This window comes from Crinia signifera, chromosome 11 (assembly GCF_055691185.1).
Source record: "Crinia signifera chromosome 11, ASM5569118v1, whole genome shotgun sequence".
In the NCBI taxonomy this organism is placed as follows: Eukaryota; Metazoa; Chordata; class Amphibia; order Anura; family Myobatrachidae; genus Crinia; species Crinia signifera.
In genome coordinates this window covers 341,855-364,064 of record NC_139227.1, presented here as the reverse complement: position 1 = coordinate 364,064, position 22,210 = coordinate 341,855, and the positions used below count along the sequence as shown (strand labels likewise).

The 22,210-nt window shown below is 43.2% G+C and overlaps 1 protein-coding gene across 32 annotated transcripts in view; it reads left to right on the top strand.

Annotated features, from left to right (window-relative positions):
• The window catches only part of NRXN2 (neurexin 2), an 847,024-nt gene that overhangs the window by 569,134 nt on the left and 255,680 nt on the right, over positions 1-22,210 (top strand). For all 32 annotated transcript variants that reach the window (XM_083165053.1, XM_083165057.1, XM_083165084.1 and 29 more), the window contains one exon: positions 11,532-11,713. In XM_083165053.1, the coding sequence (XP_083021179.1) occupies positions 11,532-11,713 (182 nt within the window). The remainder of the gene's footprint in view (positions 1-11,531; positions 11,714-22,210) is intronic.

The following is a 22,210-nucleotide window of genomic DNA, read 5'->3' as shown; positions in this document are numbered from 1 at the left end:
GCCTTGGGGGGGGGGACCCCTTTATTGGGGGGGTCCCCACTCCTCCAGGTACCCTGTCCAAGGCTGACCAGCCACGGTGCTCATGGTACGGCCGGGGGACCTTATATAAAAAGTGTCCCCCGGCTGTGGCATGACACTGCGGGCTGTTGGAGCCCGGTGCTGGTTTCAAAATACGGGGGACCCCCAGATTTTTTGCCCCCTGTATTTTTGGAACCAGGACCAGTCCAAGAGTCCGGGGCTGGTTTCAGAAATACAGGGGACCCCTACGCTTTTTGTCCCCCTTATTTTTGGAACCAGGTCCGGTTCAATGAGCCCGGGGCTGGTTATGCTCAGGAGGGGGGACCCCACACAATTTTTTTCAAGAAAAAAAAAACACATTTTTTACCACAGAACCCTGCACAGATCTCAATGATCTGTGCAGGGTTCTGGCCAACTCGCATATCAGAACCTGGTCTGATTTTTTGGCGAATTTAAGACACATTTTCCAAATTCACATCTCATTAAATATGCGCATTGGATACTTTTCAATGGGAAAACATCTGGATGCGAGTTCCGGCGCGAGTTAAAATCGCACTTTGTAAAAGTGTGATTTCACAGCAAAATCTGCGATTTTTGCCATTTTTCGCATTTCATTAAATATGCGAAAATGGGATTTTGGCCGTTTTTTGCGCAAATTTCGCCAAAAAGAACAACTCTCATCCCATAGAATGTCACCCTATATTTCAATTTATAATACAGATATATGACCCATAACTTTAATCTGCTAAGACCCAGGTTTTTCACTACAACAAAAATATATATATATATATTTTTTTTGCTGGATACACCTTTCACGCTACACTTAAGGTGCCCATACACGTTACAATTATTGTATACAATATTGTATACAATATCGCATCTCATCGCATCTCGGTTTTGCGATGAGATCTAGTACAAAAAGTATGTGCTGCATGTGTGTATGTGTAGCATGTATGTATGTGTGTATGTGTGTGTGTATGTGCTGCACATACTTTTTGTACTAGATCTCATCTCATCACAAAACAGAGATGCGATGAGATGTATACAATTGTATGGGCACCTTTACTGTTAGTCCTGGAAAAAGTTTCAGACATTAGCCGGGTCTGCCCTTGCATTCTACAAGCCTGAGCTGCTAGATTGCTCTCATACACACACACATACATGTCATAAACACTAGTGACACTAATATACACACATATACTGTATATCAAACTCATACACACACATACATGTCACACTCATAGAAACTCAAGTAATCACACACCCTTTCTAAAGCAGGCTTCTTCAGCCCACAGCCTACAGCCCTCCTTTTTGCACAGACCTCTGAATTTTGCCTTTGCCAAATTTTGCATACACACAGGGCAATGGTCCTTATTCTAGTTCACTCTTTCTGACAAAATCCTTCTTAGATGGACAAAACCATGTGCACTGCAGGTGGGGCAGATGTAAAATGTGCAGAGATAATTAGATTTGGGTGAGTTATTTTGTTTCTGTGCAGGGTAAATACTGGCTGCTTTAATTTTACACTGCAATATAGATCTCACTTTGAAGTAAAACCCCACCTAAATCTAATTCTCTCTGCACAAGTTACATCTGCCCCACCTGCAGTGCTCATGGTTTTGTCCATCTAAGAATGATTTTGTCAGAAAGAGTGAACTAGAATAAGGCAGAAAAATAGAAAAGTTTTGACTAGGTCCTGCGCTACGGGTGGTTTGAACTTCCTAATCCGTAATATATGATATAGTATAGCACAAACTATTAAACCCCTTTAAATGTGGGGGGTAGCTCGATTCCCCAAATTTGATTACCAGAAAAAAACAGAATAGAACTGCGCCATAAAGGGGGAAATAGTACATGCAATTTATTTATGTACCAATAAAAAACATATATAAAACATACACAGAATATTAAAACACAATTTTAAGAAAAAATATAAAAAGGTATTACATAATACCCCCCTTTTTTATGTAATACCTTTTTATATTTTTTCTTAAAATTGTGTTTTAATATTCTGTGTATGTTTTATATATGTTTTTTATTGGTACATAAATAAATTGCATGTACTATTTCCCCCTTTATGGCGCAGTTCTATTCTGTTTTTTTTTTAACTAGAATAAGGCCCTTTGTCTCTTCCCTGCAGCATGGACCCTGTCCCCTCCAGGCACCCCTGAACAGCTTATCAGAGACTTCTAAGAGAAATCTGGGAGTAAAATCCTAGGTGACACCACTCACACTTAAGGCAGGTTGTTTATTTGGGAAGTAAGTTCATAGCAGGTGTTCATAGGAACGTGTTTCCAGTTTGGGACATTTCAGACATACAGTAAGTGAGTCCCAGGTAGTTTGGCTGAGCTCTGGCCAAATCCTGGGATTCTCACTACATCTGAAAGGTGTATTAGGTTATCAACACAGTATAAATGAACTTAACCCTGTAGAAGTGATACTGCCAGGAATATCTTCTTAATAGATAAAGCACGCTACTTCTGATATTAATGGTAAAAGAGAGGTTAATTTATATTCACCCACTCACTCCTCAGAGAGAGGTCTCTGTGATGACTTCCAACATCTGTTCTAGTGTTCCCACAGCTGGGTAGAGCAAAGGATGTGGGGGCGGAGGGAAAGTCAGTAATATAAATGTGCTAGGTGCACTCTGGATAAGTGATGCTCTCAAACAGTGCGAAGGAGGTGGAAGCTACGATGCTTCAGAATGATCAACAATATTAACAAACTACAGACTTCAGTCTTATGTTTTACTTATGCCACTGGGCATCATTGATCTCAATAATCTTCAGATTTTACCTCACAGGCTCATCATTTGTAATACCTTTGCAGTAGAATTGGAAAATTCCTCACTTACAGACATCAGTATGAGCAATAGAATAGTATTTGCATATAAAGCTTTCATTCAAATTATCCTGCGTACAAGAAAAAGGAAATAATAATGATGCTAATAGAATTCTGAATCATGCTGTATGTGCCAAGTCTACTGTACATGTGTGGGGAGATCCATTTACCTTCATGCTTGCCATATATGATAGAGAGATGATCACATTGGTGTCCATCACTCTAAACATTCTAAGTCATTCTTGCATGTCATTTAAATCAAGCAGCCCATTTCTTACATGTTCTTCTTTGTGGTTTACTCTACTAAGATCAAGTGTAGTATCTGTTCTTATCAGTTGGGTCTGGACCGCCCCCCTGGCAGAGAATAGAGAAAGGTCGGACTAAACCACCTTGCTACTGAGCTGAGGACTAACCCACTTCATGCTCTGGGAAGGTGCTAGGTCTGCTAGGTATCTACACCTTGCTGGTGGGGGAACATCGTTCTCTCCACTGGTAGGGAGGGGAGAAGCATCGGGCTGAGTAGTTGGGGCTCTTGTTCGGGGGTTTATAGCCTCTGAGGGAGTGTCACTCGAAAAGCCCGGTCTAGTATCCACTCCCAGGAAGACGGGAAAAGCTGGGACTGAGTAGATTGTCCCTGGTTGGGGGAGCAGAAACTCCCAGCCAGTGAGACAGCGAAAAAGCCCAGCCTAGTACGCAATTCCTGGGAGAGGTGAATCGTCGGGATTGAGTAGGTGTTTTCTTCTCCTTCAGTTGGTCTATGGCGACTGCGGGGGAGACTCATCGAAAAGCCCGGTGGAGTATCCATTCCCATGCCGGGGGGTCCGGAAAGGGCCTGCTGGTGAGGCGGAGAAACACTTGGTCGGACGCTGACTGGCTGGCTGCCTGGAGTCCGAGGCTGCACTGTGCCCCCGGGGAAACTCGGGGGTGCCGAACATGCACGGGTGATCCCCAAATCACCATGCACTAGTAAGCACTAGCACTGCGCACTTCCCTTTAGGCTAGCGCTTCACGTTCCTTACCTCGTCCTTTTGGATGGGGTAGGACAATTTTTCACACCCCCACCCCGGCCTTCTGGCTGAGGTCTTTATTATTTATTTCTCTTCCCCTCTCACGTTCGTCACTTTTCACGTTCCTTGTTTTTTGTAGTTTTGTCACGTTTTTTTGGGTAGTGTGGTCGACCCTTTCGGGCCTTCCACTTCCCCAATGTGCCGAAGCTCTCGCCTTTTGGGGAGAGCTTCGGTCCCCCCAAGGACGACCCCAAGCCGCAAGGTGGAGGGAAGTCCATTGAGGGTCTCTCCAAACCTTCGGGTGCGGAGGACCCACTGTCCTAACCCTTCCAGGGGTTGAGGAATGAGGGTCTCTCTAAGCTTCGGCGAAGAGGACCCACCGTTCCCTATTTTCCCCTCTTCGGCCTTATGGCTGAGAGGGGTTAGGGGAAAAACGGGGCCCTTCTCCTTCAGAGAAAGCCCAATCGATCGCACGACCCCCTATGCACGTGTTTAGGCACAGCACTGGTGGTAGGGAGCACACTTCGGGCTCCTGAGTTTTTTTTTTTTTCAAACTCCCCCTTCACTACACAATGAGAATAATGGTAGAGACTACACACATTAGTGCAGTACATAAGTGTGGTTCAGTTTCAATACTGCCTTATTTACTCATGTCCGGAGGAGACAAAGCCGTCGCCAGCGTGTTCAGAATTAGATTTGCTTCAAACTAAATGTTTATCACATGATAGTCACTGTTGGTGGCTGCTAAATCTTCCATTTTAGCAGGATTATGGATTTAGATGAATTAAGCAAATAGAGTGTCAAGAAGTCCTTAAGATTAACTGAATTATTTTCCGAAGTGTGTAGAAGCACAGCAAGAATATTCTAGTAAGGTGATAGCTGTAACTTTCATAGTGTTCTTGACAGATACCTTTCCAGGGTTTTAAGATTTATTTCAGTTCTTAATAATTAATAACCATAAACAATGGAATGACTATAATCAAGTACAGTTTAAAACCCCATTTCAAATTAAGTCATCAATGCCTTCAATTACATTGCAAAATATTACACTGATTTTTATTATATTTAATGTTTTGTAATGTGCAATATTGTCAAAATAAAGTTATATAACCCATGGGGTGACATCATCTGTTTGTGAGGTCGTTTGAGGTCTATATACAGGCTATTTTAAATTCCCTATTTTGGTCAATGTTTGCCATATTATAAGATGCTATTCAATGAAAGCATTGGTTTGAAGTAAAATCCCCTTATGTATGCATACAGTAGTTACCCTTACCAGGGATGTTATCTGTAGGCCTCAGTGGTGGCAGTTGTAAACCTATTGGCTAGATATGTGTACACTGCAGTCTACTCTGGGGCTGATGCAGAGAACAATGCAATCATCTGAAAACCAGGCTCAAGCATAAGTGTCGGTGCACTAGTTTTGTCATTTTAGTCATTGTGTACAGTATGTGCTTCACAGTTCTTTTATAAGTTCATGCTCAAAATTCTGGGGTTCAGGAAACTGATATATAGGCTGCAAAATGGGTGCTGCAACGAGCTGTTTTATACATCTAGCTATTAGCATATACTAGTGGTTTCCAATCTTTCCTAAATCTCAGCGCTCTAGAGCTAGGGTAGCAAACTCCATTCCTCGAGAGCTACCAACAGTTAATGTTTTCCATTAGTTGTCAGTTGAGCAGGGGAACGCGTCAGGTGTTACTATTGGCCTGATGATTGCTTTTTGGGGACCAACCTAGGATCCATTATACCACAGGAGGACACTTTTTTACCTATAAGGTGGATTTTCTCTGTTAGAGGAACTGCAATACACCAAGTAAGCTGATTGCTTAATCTTCACAAGGAGTGCATTGGACTGCATTATATACAAGGATAATATTCTATCCCACTTGTGGCGACCAGCTTGGTAACTACAACCCCCTCCGGAGATACCCCTTATACCTCCATCCAGATTTGGCGAATTATGGCTACAATATATGTCCCTAAGCCAACTACATACTGATGTGGCTATTTAGCACCTCAGGCTGATTGATTTTGTTGTGCCTTTTTAACCCCTTCAGTGGTGGGGGTTTTCTTTTAGGAGCGCTCCCCACTGGGTGAGTTTTTTATGGGCAGCACTCCCTTAAAAAAACACCACTGCCTCCCTGGGTCCGGGCAGCGCCCCTGAACTGTTAATTAGCTGCTGCCTGAACCTGCGCCCCGGCACCCCGTCCCTGTCCCCGGCAGCCGGCTTGTCATAAGCCTGTGCCGGGGACTTCAATAGAAAACCTGGAGGTGAGGGGGGAGGAGGAGGAGGCGCAGCAGAGGGGATGGAGCCGGGCAACGCCGAAGCTGCCTAAGTTCAGTGATTGAACTCAGCAGTGCTGCCTGGCTCTAAACAGTGGCAATCCCGAGAATTTTCCTGGACACTGAGGCACAGCTTGGAAAATTATCGGGATTGTCACTGAAGGGGTTAATGAATGTGTCATTTATTTTATGTATTTTATGATTATATATTAAAATTGGTTATTTTTATTACAACCTGCCTAGCTGTGCTTTTTATGCTTATGTGGTATCCTCATTAGCATAATTTTGCACTTTTTGGTTTTCCAGATCTCCTCACAGAATCACAAGTGAAGTAATTAGCTCCACCTGTAGATCCTTTAAAATGTGTCATTGAGTAATGAGTGCACCTTTGCAGCAGCTAGATTGTCTGGAAAATGTGAACTGTTGGTACCTCTCGAGGACTGGAGTTGGCTACAACTGGTGTACAATAGAAAATAATAGAATACTTTATTTGTCATTAACAATACAGCAGTGTACTGTCAATGAGAGTTACATACAAGCACTTGTACAATAAAAAACAACAAAAACATTTCCCCATTTCAGTGTTGATCGTTTAGCATGTGAACAGCAGTTGGAAAAAACTGTTGGGAGCATACCTCCCAACTTAAATTGGGGGAATTGGAACTCTCCCGTGGCGGACCTGCCATTTACCTCCAAAAAGGGGACATGACCACGGCTGAAGGGCCAAGGCCTCTAGGGGATACTGTGACCATGAGTTACGCCCTGTATCTAGCAAGTCAATATGGTTGCATAGCCAGCACTCTGTGAGCTGCTGGCAATGCTCTCAGTCCTCTGTCTCTCTAAATAGATGCTGTGTGAACGTTTGCATAGCATCTATTCACCGCTGCTCTGCTGAGCGACGGACAGGGGGACTTTAAACTGCCCCCCACCGCGTGACACTGCTGCCCGTGCGTGGGATGCGGGACAGTCACAAAAATTGGAATTGGGGCAGTTGGAAGGTATGCCCTAGAGTACCAGCATGTTTTTCATTGCATTTGTAAAATAAATATTGAATTGTAAATTGTGCCTACAGTAACTGTCATTTTTAGGGTCAGTAATGTTTTGGTAGACAGTTGAGCTTCTGATGGTCCAGATGTGTTAGGATTGGCAGCCAATAGCAGTGGTTTTGCCTATCACTTTGACAAAAACTAGTTTTATTTGGTCCTGGATCACCAAAATGAAGCAAGAGCCTCATGGCACCTATTTTGGGAACGACTGACATTATCCATAAGTTGGTAACAGCAGTACTAATACTCTGCTGGATTGCAACCTCAGTACAACTCACTATTCACTTTTACCACTAGGTCAGAACTGGTAAAGAACTAGTTGCCCAGCCCTCTACTTTGCCCAATGCAGCAAAATCTTGGCATATTTGTTGAGAACTATTGAGTTGCATGCTTTAATAATAGATATGATTGGCGGACAATTTTTCGGGTTTTGGTTTTGGATCTGGATCTCCCTTCGTGTTTTGGATCTGGATTGGTTTTGGCAAAACCACCCTTGCAGGTTTTGGTTTTGGATCTGGATTTTTATGAAAAAATGCTAAAAATGGCTAAAATAACAGAATTTGGGCCTGTTTTTGCCCCTAAAGTATTATTAACCTCAATAACATTAGTTTCCACTCATTTCTAGTAAAATTTGATCACTTCACAGCTTACAAAATTGTTTTAATTTACTGTAGTTGGGCCAAAAGGTTATACCGAGGTAGCTGGATGACTGAGCCCACAGCAGTCGGCATCACATACATGTGGACCTTACACTTCCAACCTGGCACATCTTGGAAGCAGAGCGGCACTGCAGGGGCAGACAGGGTGGCAGTTTAATGAATTACCCCCAAAAAAAGAGAAATGCTCCAAAGATCAAAAAATACAAAGATGTATCGGCCTTGTCATGACTGATGGTAGCAGTTCAGCACTTCTATTAGGTTGCTGATCTCCCACTATTTCCTCCTCCATCATCCTCCAAAAATTTGTTTTTATTTTATTTATTACTTTTATTTATTTTTCTTACTTTACACTGGACACAGCCTGTCACATTGGACACTGCCCCTGGACACAGCCCGTCAGCCTGGACACAGCCCCTGGACACAGCCCCTGGACAATGGACACAGCCTCTGGACACCGCCCTTGGACACAGCTCCTGTACACTGGACACAGCCGTCACACTGGACACTGCCTCTGGACACTGGACACAGCCCGTCACCCTGGACACAGCCCCTGGGCACAGCCCCTGGACAATGGACACAGCCTCTGGACACAGCTCCTGTACACTGGACACAGCCGTCACACTGGACACTGGATATAGGCCGTCACACTGGACACTAGATATATGCCGTCACACTGGACACTAGATATATGCCGTCACACTGGACACTAGATATATGCCGTCACACTGGACAATGGATATATGCCGTCACACTGGACAATGGATATATGCCATCACACTGGACAATGGATATAGGCCGTCACACTAGACACTAGATATATATGCCCTCACACTGGCCACTAGATATATGGCGTCACACTGGACAATGGATATAGGCCGTCACACTGGACACTAGATATATATGCCCTCACACTGGCCACTAGATATATGGCGTCACACTGGACAATGGATATAGGCCATCACACTGGACACTAGATATATGCCATCACATTGGACAATGGATATAGGCCGTCACACTGGACACTTGATATATATGCCCTCACACTGGCCACTAGATATATGCCATCACATTGGACAATGGATATAGGCCATCACACTGGACACTAGATATATTTGCCCTCACACTGGACACTAGATATATGCCGTCACACTGGCCAATGGATATATGCCGTCACACTGGCCAATGGATATATGCTGTCACACTGGACAATGGATATAGTCCGTCACACTGGACACTAGATATATGCCATCATACTGGCCACTAGATATATGGCGTCACACTGGACAATGGATATAGGCCGTCACACTGGACACTAGATATTTGCCGTTACACTGGACACTAGATATATGCCGTCACACTGGACAATGGATATATGCCGTCACACTGGACAATGGATATATGCCGGCACTCTGGACAATGGATATATGCCGTCACACTGGACACTAGATATATATGCCCTCACACTGGACACAGCCTGTTACACTGGACACTGGATACAGCCTGTCACCCTGGACACAGTCCCTGGACAATGGACACAGCCCCTGGACAATGGACACAGCCCCTGGACAATGGACACAGCCCCTGGAAAATGGACACAGCCCCTGGACACTGGACACAGCCCCTGGACAATGGACACAGCCCCTGGACAGTGGACACAGCCCCTGGACACTGGACACAGCCCCTGTACACTGGACACAGCCCCTGACACACCGGACACAGCCCTTGTATTATGGACACTGCGTGTACAGTCAGCAGCACTGCAGCCCCTGCGTTTGAGCACTGCAGCACCTAGTTTACAACAAAATAAAAAATCAGTCACTAAATAAATCACTGCACAGGGCACAGGGCACAAGGCACAGGGCACGGAGCATGGAGCACGGAGCACAGATCCCAACCACCCTCTCCTATAATGGAGTGAAGATGGCGGGGCGCGCGTGCGTCTTATATAGAATCTAGATCCCATGAGAATCCGACAGCGCGATGATGACATTTTGCCTCGTCTTGGTCCGGAATTCAGGCAGGAACTTAAAGTACATGGGCTTTTTTTTTTTCTTCATTACTAGCATGAGTAATTCTGATACTGTAAATATCTAACAAGAATTTGTACTGATAATTTGAATTGGTAAGTCTGTTTCATGTTTTACTCTATTCTTCCTCTGTTGCCCATGGATGGGACAAAGCCCAAATAGAGCTAAGTGTAGTCTGTGTGGTCTCTAAAGGCCCCCATACACTACGCCGACTTGTCCTAAGGACAAGTCAGCCTAATGTCGGCCCCGACTTCCACTGAGCTCCCCCGACAGTTCCTGATATGATTTGGCACTTGATGTGCCATTTTTTACATATGATAAATCGGATCGATTTATCACATGTAAATCCGAGGGAGCTGCAGGAGAGCAGGGTCTAGGGGGAGCTTGCAGGCGGGGGGGCATCAGGATCCGTCTGGGGGAGCGGGGACCAGAGACCGGAGAGCAGGGTCCAGTCCGTGGGTGATGCAGAGGGGGTAGTCAGGTAGCGGCAGGAGAGGTGGCGGGGAGCGGGGTCTGGTCCAGCTGCAGGAGGGGTAGTGGGCTAGCGGGTGGACTGGAGAGGTAGCGGTAGGCTGGTAGCGCACGGCGCATAACAGAGTCCGGGTAGTGGCGAGCGGGAGAATAGGAAACATCCTATTCAAAAGACTGACATCCTTACAACTTATATGGGAGTTGATTGGCTGGTGCGTTATCTCATTCCACTTTATCTCCAGTTTATCTCTTTGACAGGCTTAATACATCTGCCCCACTATTAGCTAAAGTGGTAACTTCTGTACATTGTTCATCATTAGAGTAATGTGTTTTATTTGGAGAGGCTAGCTCAGGAAATCTTGATTGGAGAAATGTAATAGCTTTTCTATGTTATGACTCATATATGCTTTTTATAATTGTTCCACCAAATCTACTTTTAATATAATTTGTTGAAGAAAAATTAAAGGGATGAAAGGTTTATATAATAATTGTTATGTTTTCTTTTGAAGTGAATTATAGTAAGTTGAAAATAGAATAGGGCACATAGATGAGTGACATCCATTTATTGTGTGATTCCTTGCTGTGTAATGAGAGCAGCACAAATGTATTGTGTGTTCAATAAATGTAAGTGATAGGAAGTGTGAACCACAGGTCCATTTACAACCTCTTCTGATATTAGAAGTGCTGAACTGCAGTTGTAACACATGGCCAGCAGATGGCACTGCTTTGACCTCACATAGCAGGGAAGTGCTATTTCAATATATATTTGTATTTCTGCACATAACATAACTTACTTTCTAAACCCTTGTATAAGCTTTATTGTTTTTATCTAAAACTATACTTCACTCTCCTTTAATATTGTGTGAAATGTACACATTGGGCCAAACACAATATTTTGAAGCAAGTGGCAAAATATTGGTGATTTAGGGCATAAGTTAGACTTGATCGCAAAGCACATTTATTTCCCGAATGGACAAAACCAAGTTGCACCGCAGGTGTGGCACCTGTAACCTGTGCAGACTGATTTAGATTTGGGTAATTTTGTTTCTATGCAGGGTAAATATTGGCTGCTTTATATATGTTAATATTCCTTTTCAATATGTACATTAATGTCTAATATAAATAATTTTTTTTTAGTGACTGCCATAATCTCAGAATCTTCCCCCTCTCTTTCAGCTGGTACCACATATATATTCGGGAAAGGGGGTGCACTCATCACATACACATGGCCCCCCAATGACCGACCAAGTACAAGAGCTGACCGACTTGCAGTGGGCTTCACTACACAGCAGAAAGATGCAGTGTTACTTCGAGTGGACAGTGCTTCTGGTTTGGGAGACTACTTACAACTTCACATAGTAAGTAATCAGCCTTTTATTTTCAATACTGTTCACACCACTAAATGTGTATTTTCTTTATTTTAACACAATGCGGTTCTACACAGATATCAATGTTACAAAAAGGCACTAATATACAGAAATCAGTGAAGCAACAGGGCCAGTGTGATCAGCCAATTGTGTCATAGAAACACAAGCTGATCACTTTGTAAAAAAAATTGCATAAAAATAGAAAAACTCATACTCACCTTTCCAGGGTCTTCTGATAGGTGGTCCTGCACGTGCTGCTGCTCTACAGGGCTCCCTGATGCTATGTGACCCCATGTGCTGCAAAGTGACACTGCAAAGAAGCATCTCACTTTAGAGCACAGAAGGAGGAAGTCCCGAATATCAGCAGCACTGCAGGAGGGGATCCCCGTATGACACCCCACACCTAGATGTAAAGACTCCGCCAGGCATCGGAGTCTTTGCAACTGGGTTGGGGGTGACGGTGGCGTCAAAAGCTGCAATTTTGGTACTGGCGCCTGTGCACCATAGTATCGACGTATATATTCCCTGGTAGTGCTGCGGAGACCCATTACAGGGACAAAGCTTTATCGCAAACTTTGTCCCTTCATGCGAATACTGATCTGATTATGCAGGTTGTGAGATATCGGACCCTTAATTAGTACCCCATACAATTTTTTAACAATGTGACCGTTAGGTTTCTTTGAAGGAATGATTTTGGGGACCTCTCTTCTAAGTAACATAAATCCACCACAGGATTTCTCAATGCAGAAAGTATTCAATTTGTTACCGCTGTGAAACAAAGAACATTCTCCAAAGGCCGATGGAATTACATCTGTTGGTGGAAATATACAAATGACTCCTCGTGTGTCACTTTGGCTAACTGTAGTGTTCATTCTAGCACCCACTATCTTTGAAAACCCATGTAGTTCCTCCTCCCTGCCTGGGGTGTCACTGTCTGCTGTGGCGTTTCTAGCACAGGTCTGGTTTGCATATCAGTGCTGATATACAGACCACACTGTGCTAGAAGCACTACAGACACCCCAGGCAGGAAAGATGAACTGCATGGGTTTTCAAATATGGCGGGTGCTAGAATGAACACTATAACTGTGCATCCTGAGCCACTGCTTTTAATTGCTTTGATTCAGATACTAAAAGTCATATATCCTACTTGTATCCAGTGCCATCAAATTAAACAGCAAAAATGCAGCTACTACATTGCACTTCATCTCACGGTCAGTTCCCTTTGTCTGTGTTGTATGTCCCAGATTTACTGTACTGTATGTATTATTTGCCTTGTTTACTCCACTGTCTGGCACTGTGGAACATTACAGTATTGTACAGGACTAGCAGGAAAGAGAAACAGTCCTACATGTATGCTCTAAAGTTTAAATGCAAAAAGGGGGTGAGGAGCATGGAAGGAAATAATATAGAGGTGCCATGGTAAGAAACAGCAGTGAAAACAAAGCTACTGTACAGTACTGTACCAAGGTTGGGTCAGACTGGCAAGTTAGGGGGCTCACCAAGAGAGCCTAGACCCGAGCAACCATGTGGCCCCTGTCGTGCAGGTAATACTGTAGGTACATTTTTTTGGCATCATTTTTATTAATTTTTTAGACAGAAAGGAATGGATAGAATCATAGACAGCAGATAAAACCATACACACTTCCAGGACCTCACGGAGCTGCACCAAACACACCCCTGGGACAAAACAGTGCAGTGTCAGATACGCCACCAACACACAGTGCATGGTACTCAAAACATCACGGGACCATTGGGTGTAATTCAGACCTAATCTCACAGCTGCAAATGTGCAGTGGGCATCTAGCAGGTAGACCCGGCCCTGCTACAGTGAAATCCCACTTTGCGAATGAATGTGCATGCCATGAGAATGAATGTGAATGCAATGTGAATGAATGTGTATGCCATGAGAATGAATGTGTATGCAATGTGAATGAATGTGTATGCCATGAGAATGAATGTGTATGCCTTGAGAATGAATGTGTATGCCATGAGAATGAATGTATATGCAATGTGAATGAATGTGTATGCCATGAGAATGAATGTGTATGCCATGAGAATGAATGTGTATGCCATGAGAATGAATGTGTATGCCATGAGAATGAATGTGTATGCAATACGAATGAATGTGTATGCCATGAGAATGAATGTGTATGCCATGAGAATGAATGTGTATGCCATGAGAATAAATGTGCATGCCATTAAAATGAATGTGTACAGTATGCAATGTGAATGAATGTGTATGCCAAGGGAATGAATGTGTATGCCATGAGAATGAATGTGTATGCCATGAGAATGAATGTGTATGCCATGAGAATGAATGTGTATGCAATGCGAATGAATGTGTATGCCATGAGAATGAATGTGTATGCCATGAGAATGAATGTGTATGCCATGAGAATGAATGTGTATGCCATGAGAATGAATGTGTATGCAATGTGTATGAATGTGTATGCCATGAGAATGAATGTGTATGCCATGAGAATGAATGTGTATGCCATGCGAATGAATGTGTATGCAATGTGTATGAATGTGTATGCCATGAGAATGAATGTGTATGCCATGCGAATGAATGTGTATGCCATGAGAATGAATGTGTATGCCATGAGAATGAATGTGTATGCCATGAGAATGAATGTGTATGCCATGAGAATGAATGTGCATGCCATGAGAATGAATGTGTATGCCATGCGAATGAATGTGTATGCCATGAGAATGAATGTGTATGCCATGCGAATGAATGTGTATGCCATGAGAATGAATGTGTATGCCATGAGAATGAATGTGTATGCCATGGGAATGAATGTGTATGCCATGAGAATGAATGTGTATGCCATGAGAATGAATGTGTATGCCATGAGAATGAATGTGTATGCCATGAGAATGAATGTGTATGCCATGCGAATGAATGTGTATGCCATGAGAATGAATGTGTATGCCATGAGAATGAATGTGTATGCCATGAGAATGAATGTGTATGCCATGAGAATGAATGTGTATGCCATGAGAATGAATGTGTATGCCATGAGAATGAATGTGTATGCCATGCGAATGAATGTGTATGCCATGAGAATGAATGTGCATGCCATGAGAATGAATGTGTATGCCATGCGAATGAATGTGTATGCCATGAGAATGAATGTGTATGCAATGTGTATGAATGTGTATGCCATGGGAATGAATGTGTATGCCATGCGAATGAATGTGTATGCAATGTGTATGAATGTGTATGCCATGAGAATGAATGTGTATGCCATGAGAATGAATGTGTATGCCATGAGAATGAATGTGTATGCCATGCGAATGAATGTGTATGCAATGTGTATGAATGTGTATGCCATGAGAATGAATGTGTATGCCATGAGAATAAATGTGCATGCCATTAAAATGAATGTGTACAGTATGCAATGAGAATGAATGTGTATGCCATGAGAATGAATGTGTATGCCATGCGAATGAATGTGTATGCCATGCGAATGAATGTGTATGCAATGTGTATGAATGTGTATGCCATGAGAATGAATGTATATGCCATGCGAATGAATGTGTATGCCATGAGAATGAATGTGTATGCCATGCGAATGAATGTGTATGCCATGAGAATGAATGTGTATGCCATGAGAATGAATGTGTATGCCATGCGAATGAATGTGTATGCCATGCGAATGAATGTGTATGCCATGCGAATGAATGTGTATGCAATGTGTATGAATGTGTATGCCATGAGAATGAATGTATATGCCATGCGAATGAATGTGTATGCCATGAGAATGAATGTGTATGCCATGCGAATGAATGTGTATGCCATGAGAATGAATGTGTATGCCATGAGAATGAATGTGTATGCCATGAGAATGAATGTATATGCCATGAGAATGAATGTGTATGCCATGAGAATGAATGTGTATGCCATGAGAATGAATGTGTATGCCATGCGTATGAATGTGTATGCAATGTGTATGAATGTGTATGCCATGCGAATGAATGTGCATGCCATGAGAATGAATGTGTATGCCATGAGAATGAATGTGTATGCCATGCGAATGAATGTGTATGCAATGCGAATGAATGTGTATGCCTTGAGAATGAATGTGTATGCCATGCGAATGAATGTGTATACCATGAGAATGAATGTGTATGCCATGCGAATGAATGTGTATGCCATGCGAATGAATGTATATGCCATGCGAATGAATGTGTATGCCATGCGAATGAATGTGTATGCCATGAGAATGAATGTGTATGCCATGAGAATGAATGTGTATGCCATGAGAATGAATGTGTATGCCATGCGAATGAATGTGTATGGCTAGCAAAGACTTGCAGCCATTAAAAGTGTCTAAATCCATTCGATCGGAAGATGCTCACCATCAAATGGTTTTTCCACTGGACACCACTCGCCGCAAGCTTCTGAGCTCGTAGCCAGAGACTTGGTCCATTAGTCTGCCCTTCATCTCTGGGACTAAAACAGCACAGTCCCAGATACACCACCAGGACTACACACAGTGGCTTCAGATACACCGTCAGAGCTTCACTGAGCAGTGCCAGATACACCTCTGGAATTACACAGAATGGTGACAGATAAACTGCCAGGCAGGGGTGCAGACAGCTTTGCTGGGCCAGTGGCATTAATAGGGCTCCGCAGCCCCATCGGTGGCTGGGGGGTGGGGGGGGGGGGGAGAGAGCAGGCACCACCAAGAAGCAGTTTCACAGTGCTCTAACTAAGCCAGCGGGAAGAGAGCTGCTGCAGCTAATAAGGATACCCTTCTCTGCCTCTGGCTGTCTGTGTAGTTAGCGGGACAGTGCGGAGAATTGACTGTTTTCCACCTGCCATGCTTGTAATAATATATTAAATGTGTTGCCTTAATAAAATATATATGAATATTGTGACCTTAATAATTAAATATATTAATATATTCTCATTAATAAAATTAAACTTTGATCTAAAGGACCTTGGCCCTACCTTACCCAAGCCGACACCCTCCCACACCCTAAATATAACTGTTCGCCCCTTACCTACTGCAGTTTCTCCCTAACCTATCCTTCTAGCAGCCTAACCCTAACTGTCCCCTCATGCAACTCACCAGCAATGTCCGCCAGTACCCCACCCCCAGCCTACCTATAGCACTCCCTCCCTCAGTGTAACCCTAATGTCTGTGTAAGCCTATACCTAACCCCCCTCTCGTGGTCTACCCTTCTACAGCCTGACCCTTTCTTCTCCAAGCAGACTATTCCTTATAGTCTCCACCACCCCCCTCCCCACCCTCTACTTTCACAGTCTTCTAATGGGCATTATGGTATTGGGCATAATGTGTCATTATCAAGTAAACCTACAGTATTATGGCAAAATAATGCACAAAAACATGGATCTGTCAGATCTCATTGGTAATGTACTTAATTTCTCATCAAATCTTTTTCTACATTTTCTGCATGGAATAAATACACCCAGTATATATTTGTATGGTAGTACATAGATATCATCCAACATCTAGCTGTACAAGTAGACTACTAGGAATTGTGAAGGTGACACAAAACACTCATTATTGGGCCAGCCTGTGGACAGATGCACAACTGCCCCTTGCTCTGACCGCAAGAAAAAAATTCTATAAAGATGCACATAAAATAACATACTGTACCTACACCTATCTACAAAAACTGGGATTGTGGCTCACCACTTCCCTGTGACCAGATGGGGCATAGTAAAATGGCCATCTAGCATGGAAAAACTATTAGCAAGACCAGCGCTTCTTGCATAATAGGAAAACTGTTTTATTCCTTTTGGCATTTCAGTAAGGACTAGCTGTTTGCAAGGATACTTCTTACATTTGGCAGGTTGGCTGCTGCTTCCCCAAGAACTCAGCACCTGCTCAATGGATCCAACAGGTTCCAGGACCAGAACACATTCCAATAGACTGTGTTGAGTCTCTTTGACTGACAGGTAGGACTTCAATAAGAAGTTTTCACTGACACTGAGCTATGTTGCAGATATTATTGGAGGGGGCCAATAGGTAGAATCCACCACATCCTATAGAAACAAACAGAGCACCAGTGGCAATTCTGTGCATCAGATACACTCATGCCGACCCAGGTCATGAGCAGAAAACAGTTATTTTTTTACATTGGTTGTAACAGCAAAAAAAAAACATAATCAATATTTTTTTTTTTTAAATTAAGTTTCTGTTACCATAGCAAATATATTCTCCCTTCTTGTTTAAGTTGCAAAACCATTGAACATATAAGATCATATAATAAAGGCATGATCAATGAGGAAAGTCCATAGGGTAATCCGTAATCAGCCAGTGCTGGAACAATGCTGTATCCAGCAAGGGGCACAGCCACCAGGGATGGCATGTAGAATACACACAGGTCCCAGGCCAAGGTTAAATGCCACACAGCCAAAGAATAGTCTAATAGGGATGCGGTCATTCGGTCGGCACAAGAAAGTTCGACACTCTTTAGACATTGGAAGGTCGACAGGCAGGTTGACAGGGACTGAAGGTCGACAGGGTCCTTAGGCCGACTGGTGGAATGTCAACAATGCAGAGGGTCGACATGGGTTTTTTCATTTTTTCCCCCCACTGTGGTTCCAAAACAGGCGGTAGTTCATGCCCTACCATCCACTAGGGCATGGAGGGAGAACAGAATAGTGTGCCGAGAATAGTAAGGCACCGTGCCCAAAACATTGCGAGTGCAGTGGGAGGGGGATGGGAGGGGCTGCTCTACACTTAGAGCCTTATTCTAGTTCACTCTTTCTGACAAAATCCTTCTTAGATGGACAAAACCATGTGCACTGCAGGGGGGCAGATGTACAATGTGCAGAGAGAATTAGATTTGGGTGAGTAATTTTGTTTCTGTGCAGGGTAAATACTGGCTGCTTTATTTTTACACTGCAATATAGATCTCACTTTGACGTAAAACCCCACCCAAATCTAATTATCTCTGCACAAGTTACATCTACCCCACCTGCAGTGCACATGGTTTTGTCCATCTAAGAAGGATTTTGTCAGAAAGAGTGAACTAGAATAAGGCCCTTAGTGTCCAGAACTAGACGTCTAGATCTAGACACCTAAATAAATAAATAAATATGTGTTGTCGATCTTCTGCTGGTCGACCTAAGGACCATCTCAACCTTCCAGTGTCAACCTAAGGTAATCAATGATTCACAGCTCAGAATTTGAAGGCAGCATATAGTTACAGTATTTACTTTCTTCTTCTTGTACTCCTGGACTTTATCTGTCTGACCTGTACTGATTAATTGGAGGACTCACAATCTAATGACCAGTAATTCTGACTCCTGAAAACCCGTCACAGACGAGGCATAACAGATTCACATTTGATGCGCACATATGTGCTGTAACATGCTTTCATTTCCTGTTGTCTTTAAGGTATCTGAAGAAAAAAAATCAGGTAGATAGATTTAATTATTTATTAGCAGTTTCTTATATAGCGCACAAATATTCCGCAGCGCTTTACAGAGGATATTTGAACATTCACATCAGTCCCCGCTCCAGTGGAGCTTACAATCTATATTCCCTACCACATGTACACGCACACACAGACATTCTAGGGTTAATTTTGTTGGAAACCAATTGACCTACCAGTATATTTTTGGATTGTAGGAGGAAACCGGAGTACTCAGAGTAAACCCACTCAAGCACAGGAAGAATATACAAACTCCACACAGTTAGGGCCATGATGGGAATTGAACCCATGACATTAGTGCTGTGAGACGGTAATGCTAACCATTACATAGATGCAGACAATAGTAAAGATTGTAGGGAGGATCTTGTACCTCCTCCCCCAACAAGAAATGAAAGGGGGCACTGGTGGGCCTTGCATACAGACCCACTTCTTTGTTAAGATGCCTATGTACTACCAAATATCCTACAAAAGTTGTTTTGGTACTTATGCATTATCTGGACTCCCATGTTAAATGCACCCCATTTTTTCATACCCCTACTATCCAACTATGCATGGAGTTGATTTTATATAGTGTGGCAAGCGCAGCGAGCCACCGTGCCCGAAGCGTGGCGAGCGCAGCGAGCCCCGCGAGGGGACACGGTCTCATAAGAAAACCGGGAGCCCAGATATTACATAAGTACCGTTGTTTTATTTTGCAGTGTCATTTGACAGGTATAATAATCATTACTTCACACATAGTGTGAGATGTACTAAGGGGAAAACCCCTGTATTGCCGCATTTTCCTATGTACTATTACCTGGCCTCACCGATATTGCCTGGCAGGGTATCGCCACCTTTGGGTGGCGATACCCTATAGAAGCCTATGGGCTTCTTTTCGCAGCCTCCGCCACAACCCCACCGCCTCGTCAAATGATTTCTCCAGCACTCGCAGATCTTAGACTCCTCTGTGGTGCCCAGTGCGGGAAGCTCGGCGGGCAGCTGACAAACCGCCCTCGGCACCCACATCATCAGGGAATTACCATGGGAACGCATAAATATCTATCCACATGCGCAGTTGCTAAAAATCGGTGCCCCGTGGGAACGTGCGGGGACAGATTAAATTAGAATCACCTCCTATATGCAACTCACTCATCATCAAATGATTTTTCCAGTCTGTGCATGACTCTGACTCTTCCACAAATGTGTTATACAGTAGGAACAAGCTGATTAAGGCTAGGGCGGACGTCACGCGTTTTTCCTGACACTCCCAGAAAACAGCCAGGGGACACCCACAAATGGCAGCTTCCTGTCAATCAGCTTGCTAACGGCTTGCAAATAGAGTATTTGCTGAAATTTGCTGCTGTAGGCCTCGCGAACCAGTGTTTTAGTTTTTGACTACTATTCGCCTGCCAGCCGCCGCGATGCTACCGCATATTACATAGTTACATAGTAGGTAAGGCTGAAAAAAGACTTGCGTCCATCTAGTTCAACCTGGTATAGATATCCATTGCTGATTTGGTAGGTTCTGATATTTTACAGACAGATTATATTTCTTATTTGTACCCATGGATGTTTTTATCCAGTAAATGCTTGTCCAACTTTGCCTTGAACGCATTTAATGAGCCAGCCGTTACCACCTCTCTGGAAAGAGAGTTCCAGAGTTTGACTGTTCTGACCGTAAAGAAATTCATTTTACTAGCTGAATGAAATCTTTTTTTCTTCTAATCTATACTCATGCCCTCGTGTCCTAGATTCCTTTCTAGTAGAAAAGAGGGTGTGTGACAGTTCCTTATATTGTCCCTTGATATACTTGTACATGTTGAGCATGTCCCCCCTTAAACGTCTCTTTTCCAATGTAAATAGTCCCAAATTGCTTAATCTCTCCCCGTAGCTTAAATTCTCCATTCCCCTAATAAGCTTTGTTGCTCGCTTTTGGATTTTTTCTAATTCTATGATATGCTTTTTATAGTGTGGGGCCCAGAGCTGCACTGGGTACTCGAGGTGAGGTCTCACCAATGCTTTATACAGTGGCATAATTACCCTTGAGTCCCTAGTTTCCATTCCCCTCTTAATACATGCCAGAATTTTGTTGGCCTTTTTTGTAGATACATTACAATGGGCACTACATCCCAGTTTGCTGTCTATTTGGACTCCTAGATCCTTTTCAAGTATGGAATTATCCAGTTCCTCTTCGCTAAGGTTGTAACTTGCACACTGGTTGTGTCTCCCAAGGTGCGTAACCTTACATTTATCTACATTGAACCTCATCTTCCATTTTTTCGCCCACTCATCTAGAATTGCAAGATCATTTTGAAGCATGGTGACATCGTCTGATGATTTGATGACTGCAAAGTTTTGTATCGACCGCAAAGATGGATACATTGCTGAGTAACCCTATCCCAATATCGTTAATAAAAATGTTAAACAGAATGGGCCCCAAAACTGAACCCTGGGGCACTCCACTTAGTACCGGTATCGTATCTGATACGGCACCATTCACATCCACTCTTTGTTCTCTATTACATAGCCAATTCCCTACCCATCTGCAGATATTTTTACCCAATCCTAGGTTCTCCATTTTATTAATCAATCTCTTGTGTGGGACAGTATCAAATGCTTTAGCAAAATCTAGGAAAATCACATCTACAGCATTTCCATTATCAAGGTTTTTACTAACCTCTTCATAGAACCCTAGTAGATTAGTTTGGCATGAACGATTTTTCACAAACCCATGTTGGTTAGTACTGAGTAGACGGTGATGGTCTAAATATTCCTGGATACCATCCCTTAAAAATCCTTCAAATACTTTACCCACAATTGATGTTAAACTAACTGGTCTGTAATTAGCGGGATCTTCCTTTTTTCCTTTTTTGAATATTGGCACTACCTCTGCTATTCTCCAATCTTTTGGTACTATACCTGACGATAGTGACTTGCTAAAGATATAATGTAGGGGGGTAGCTAGTTAATCCCTTAATTCCATTAATACCCTCGGATGAATCCCATCTGGCCCTGGTGATTTATTTGTTTTGAGTTTGCTTAGCCTCAGTACTATTTCCTTTGGCGTGAAACCCACAATGAGATCTGGCT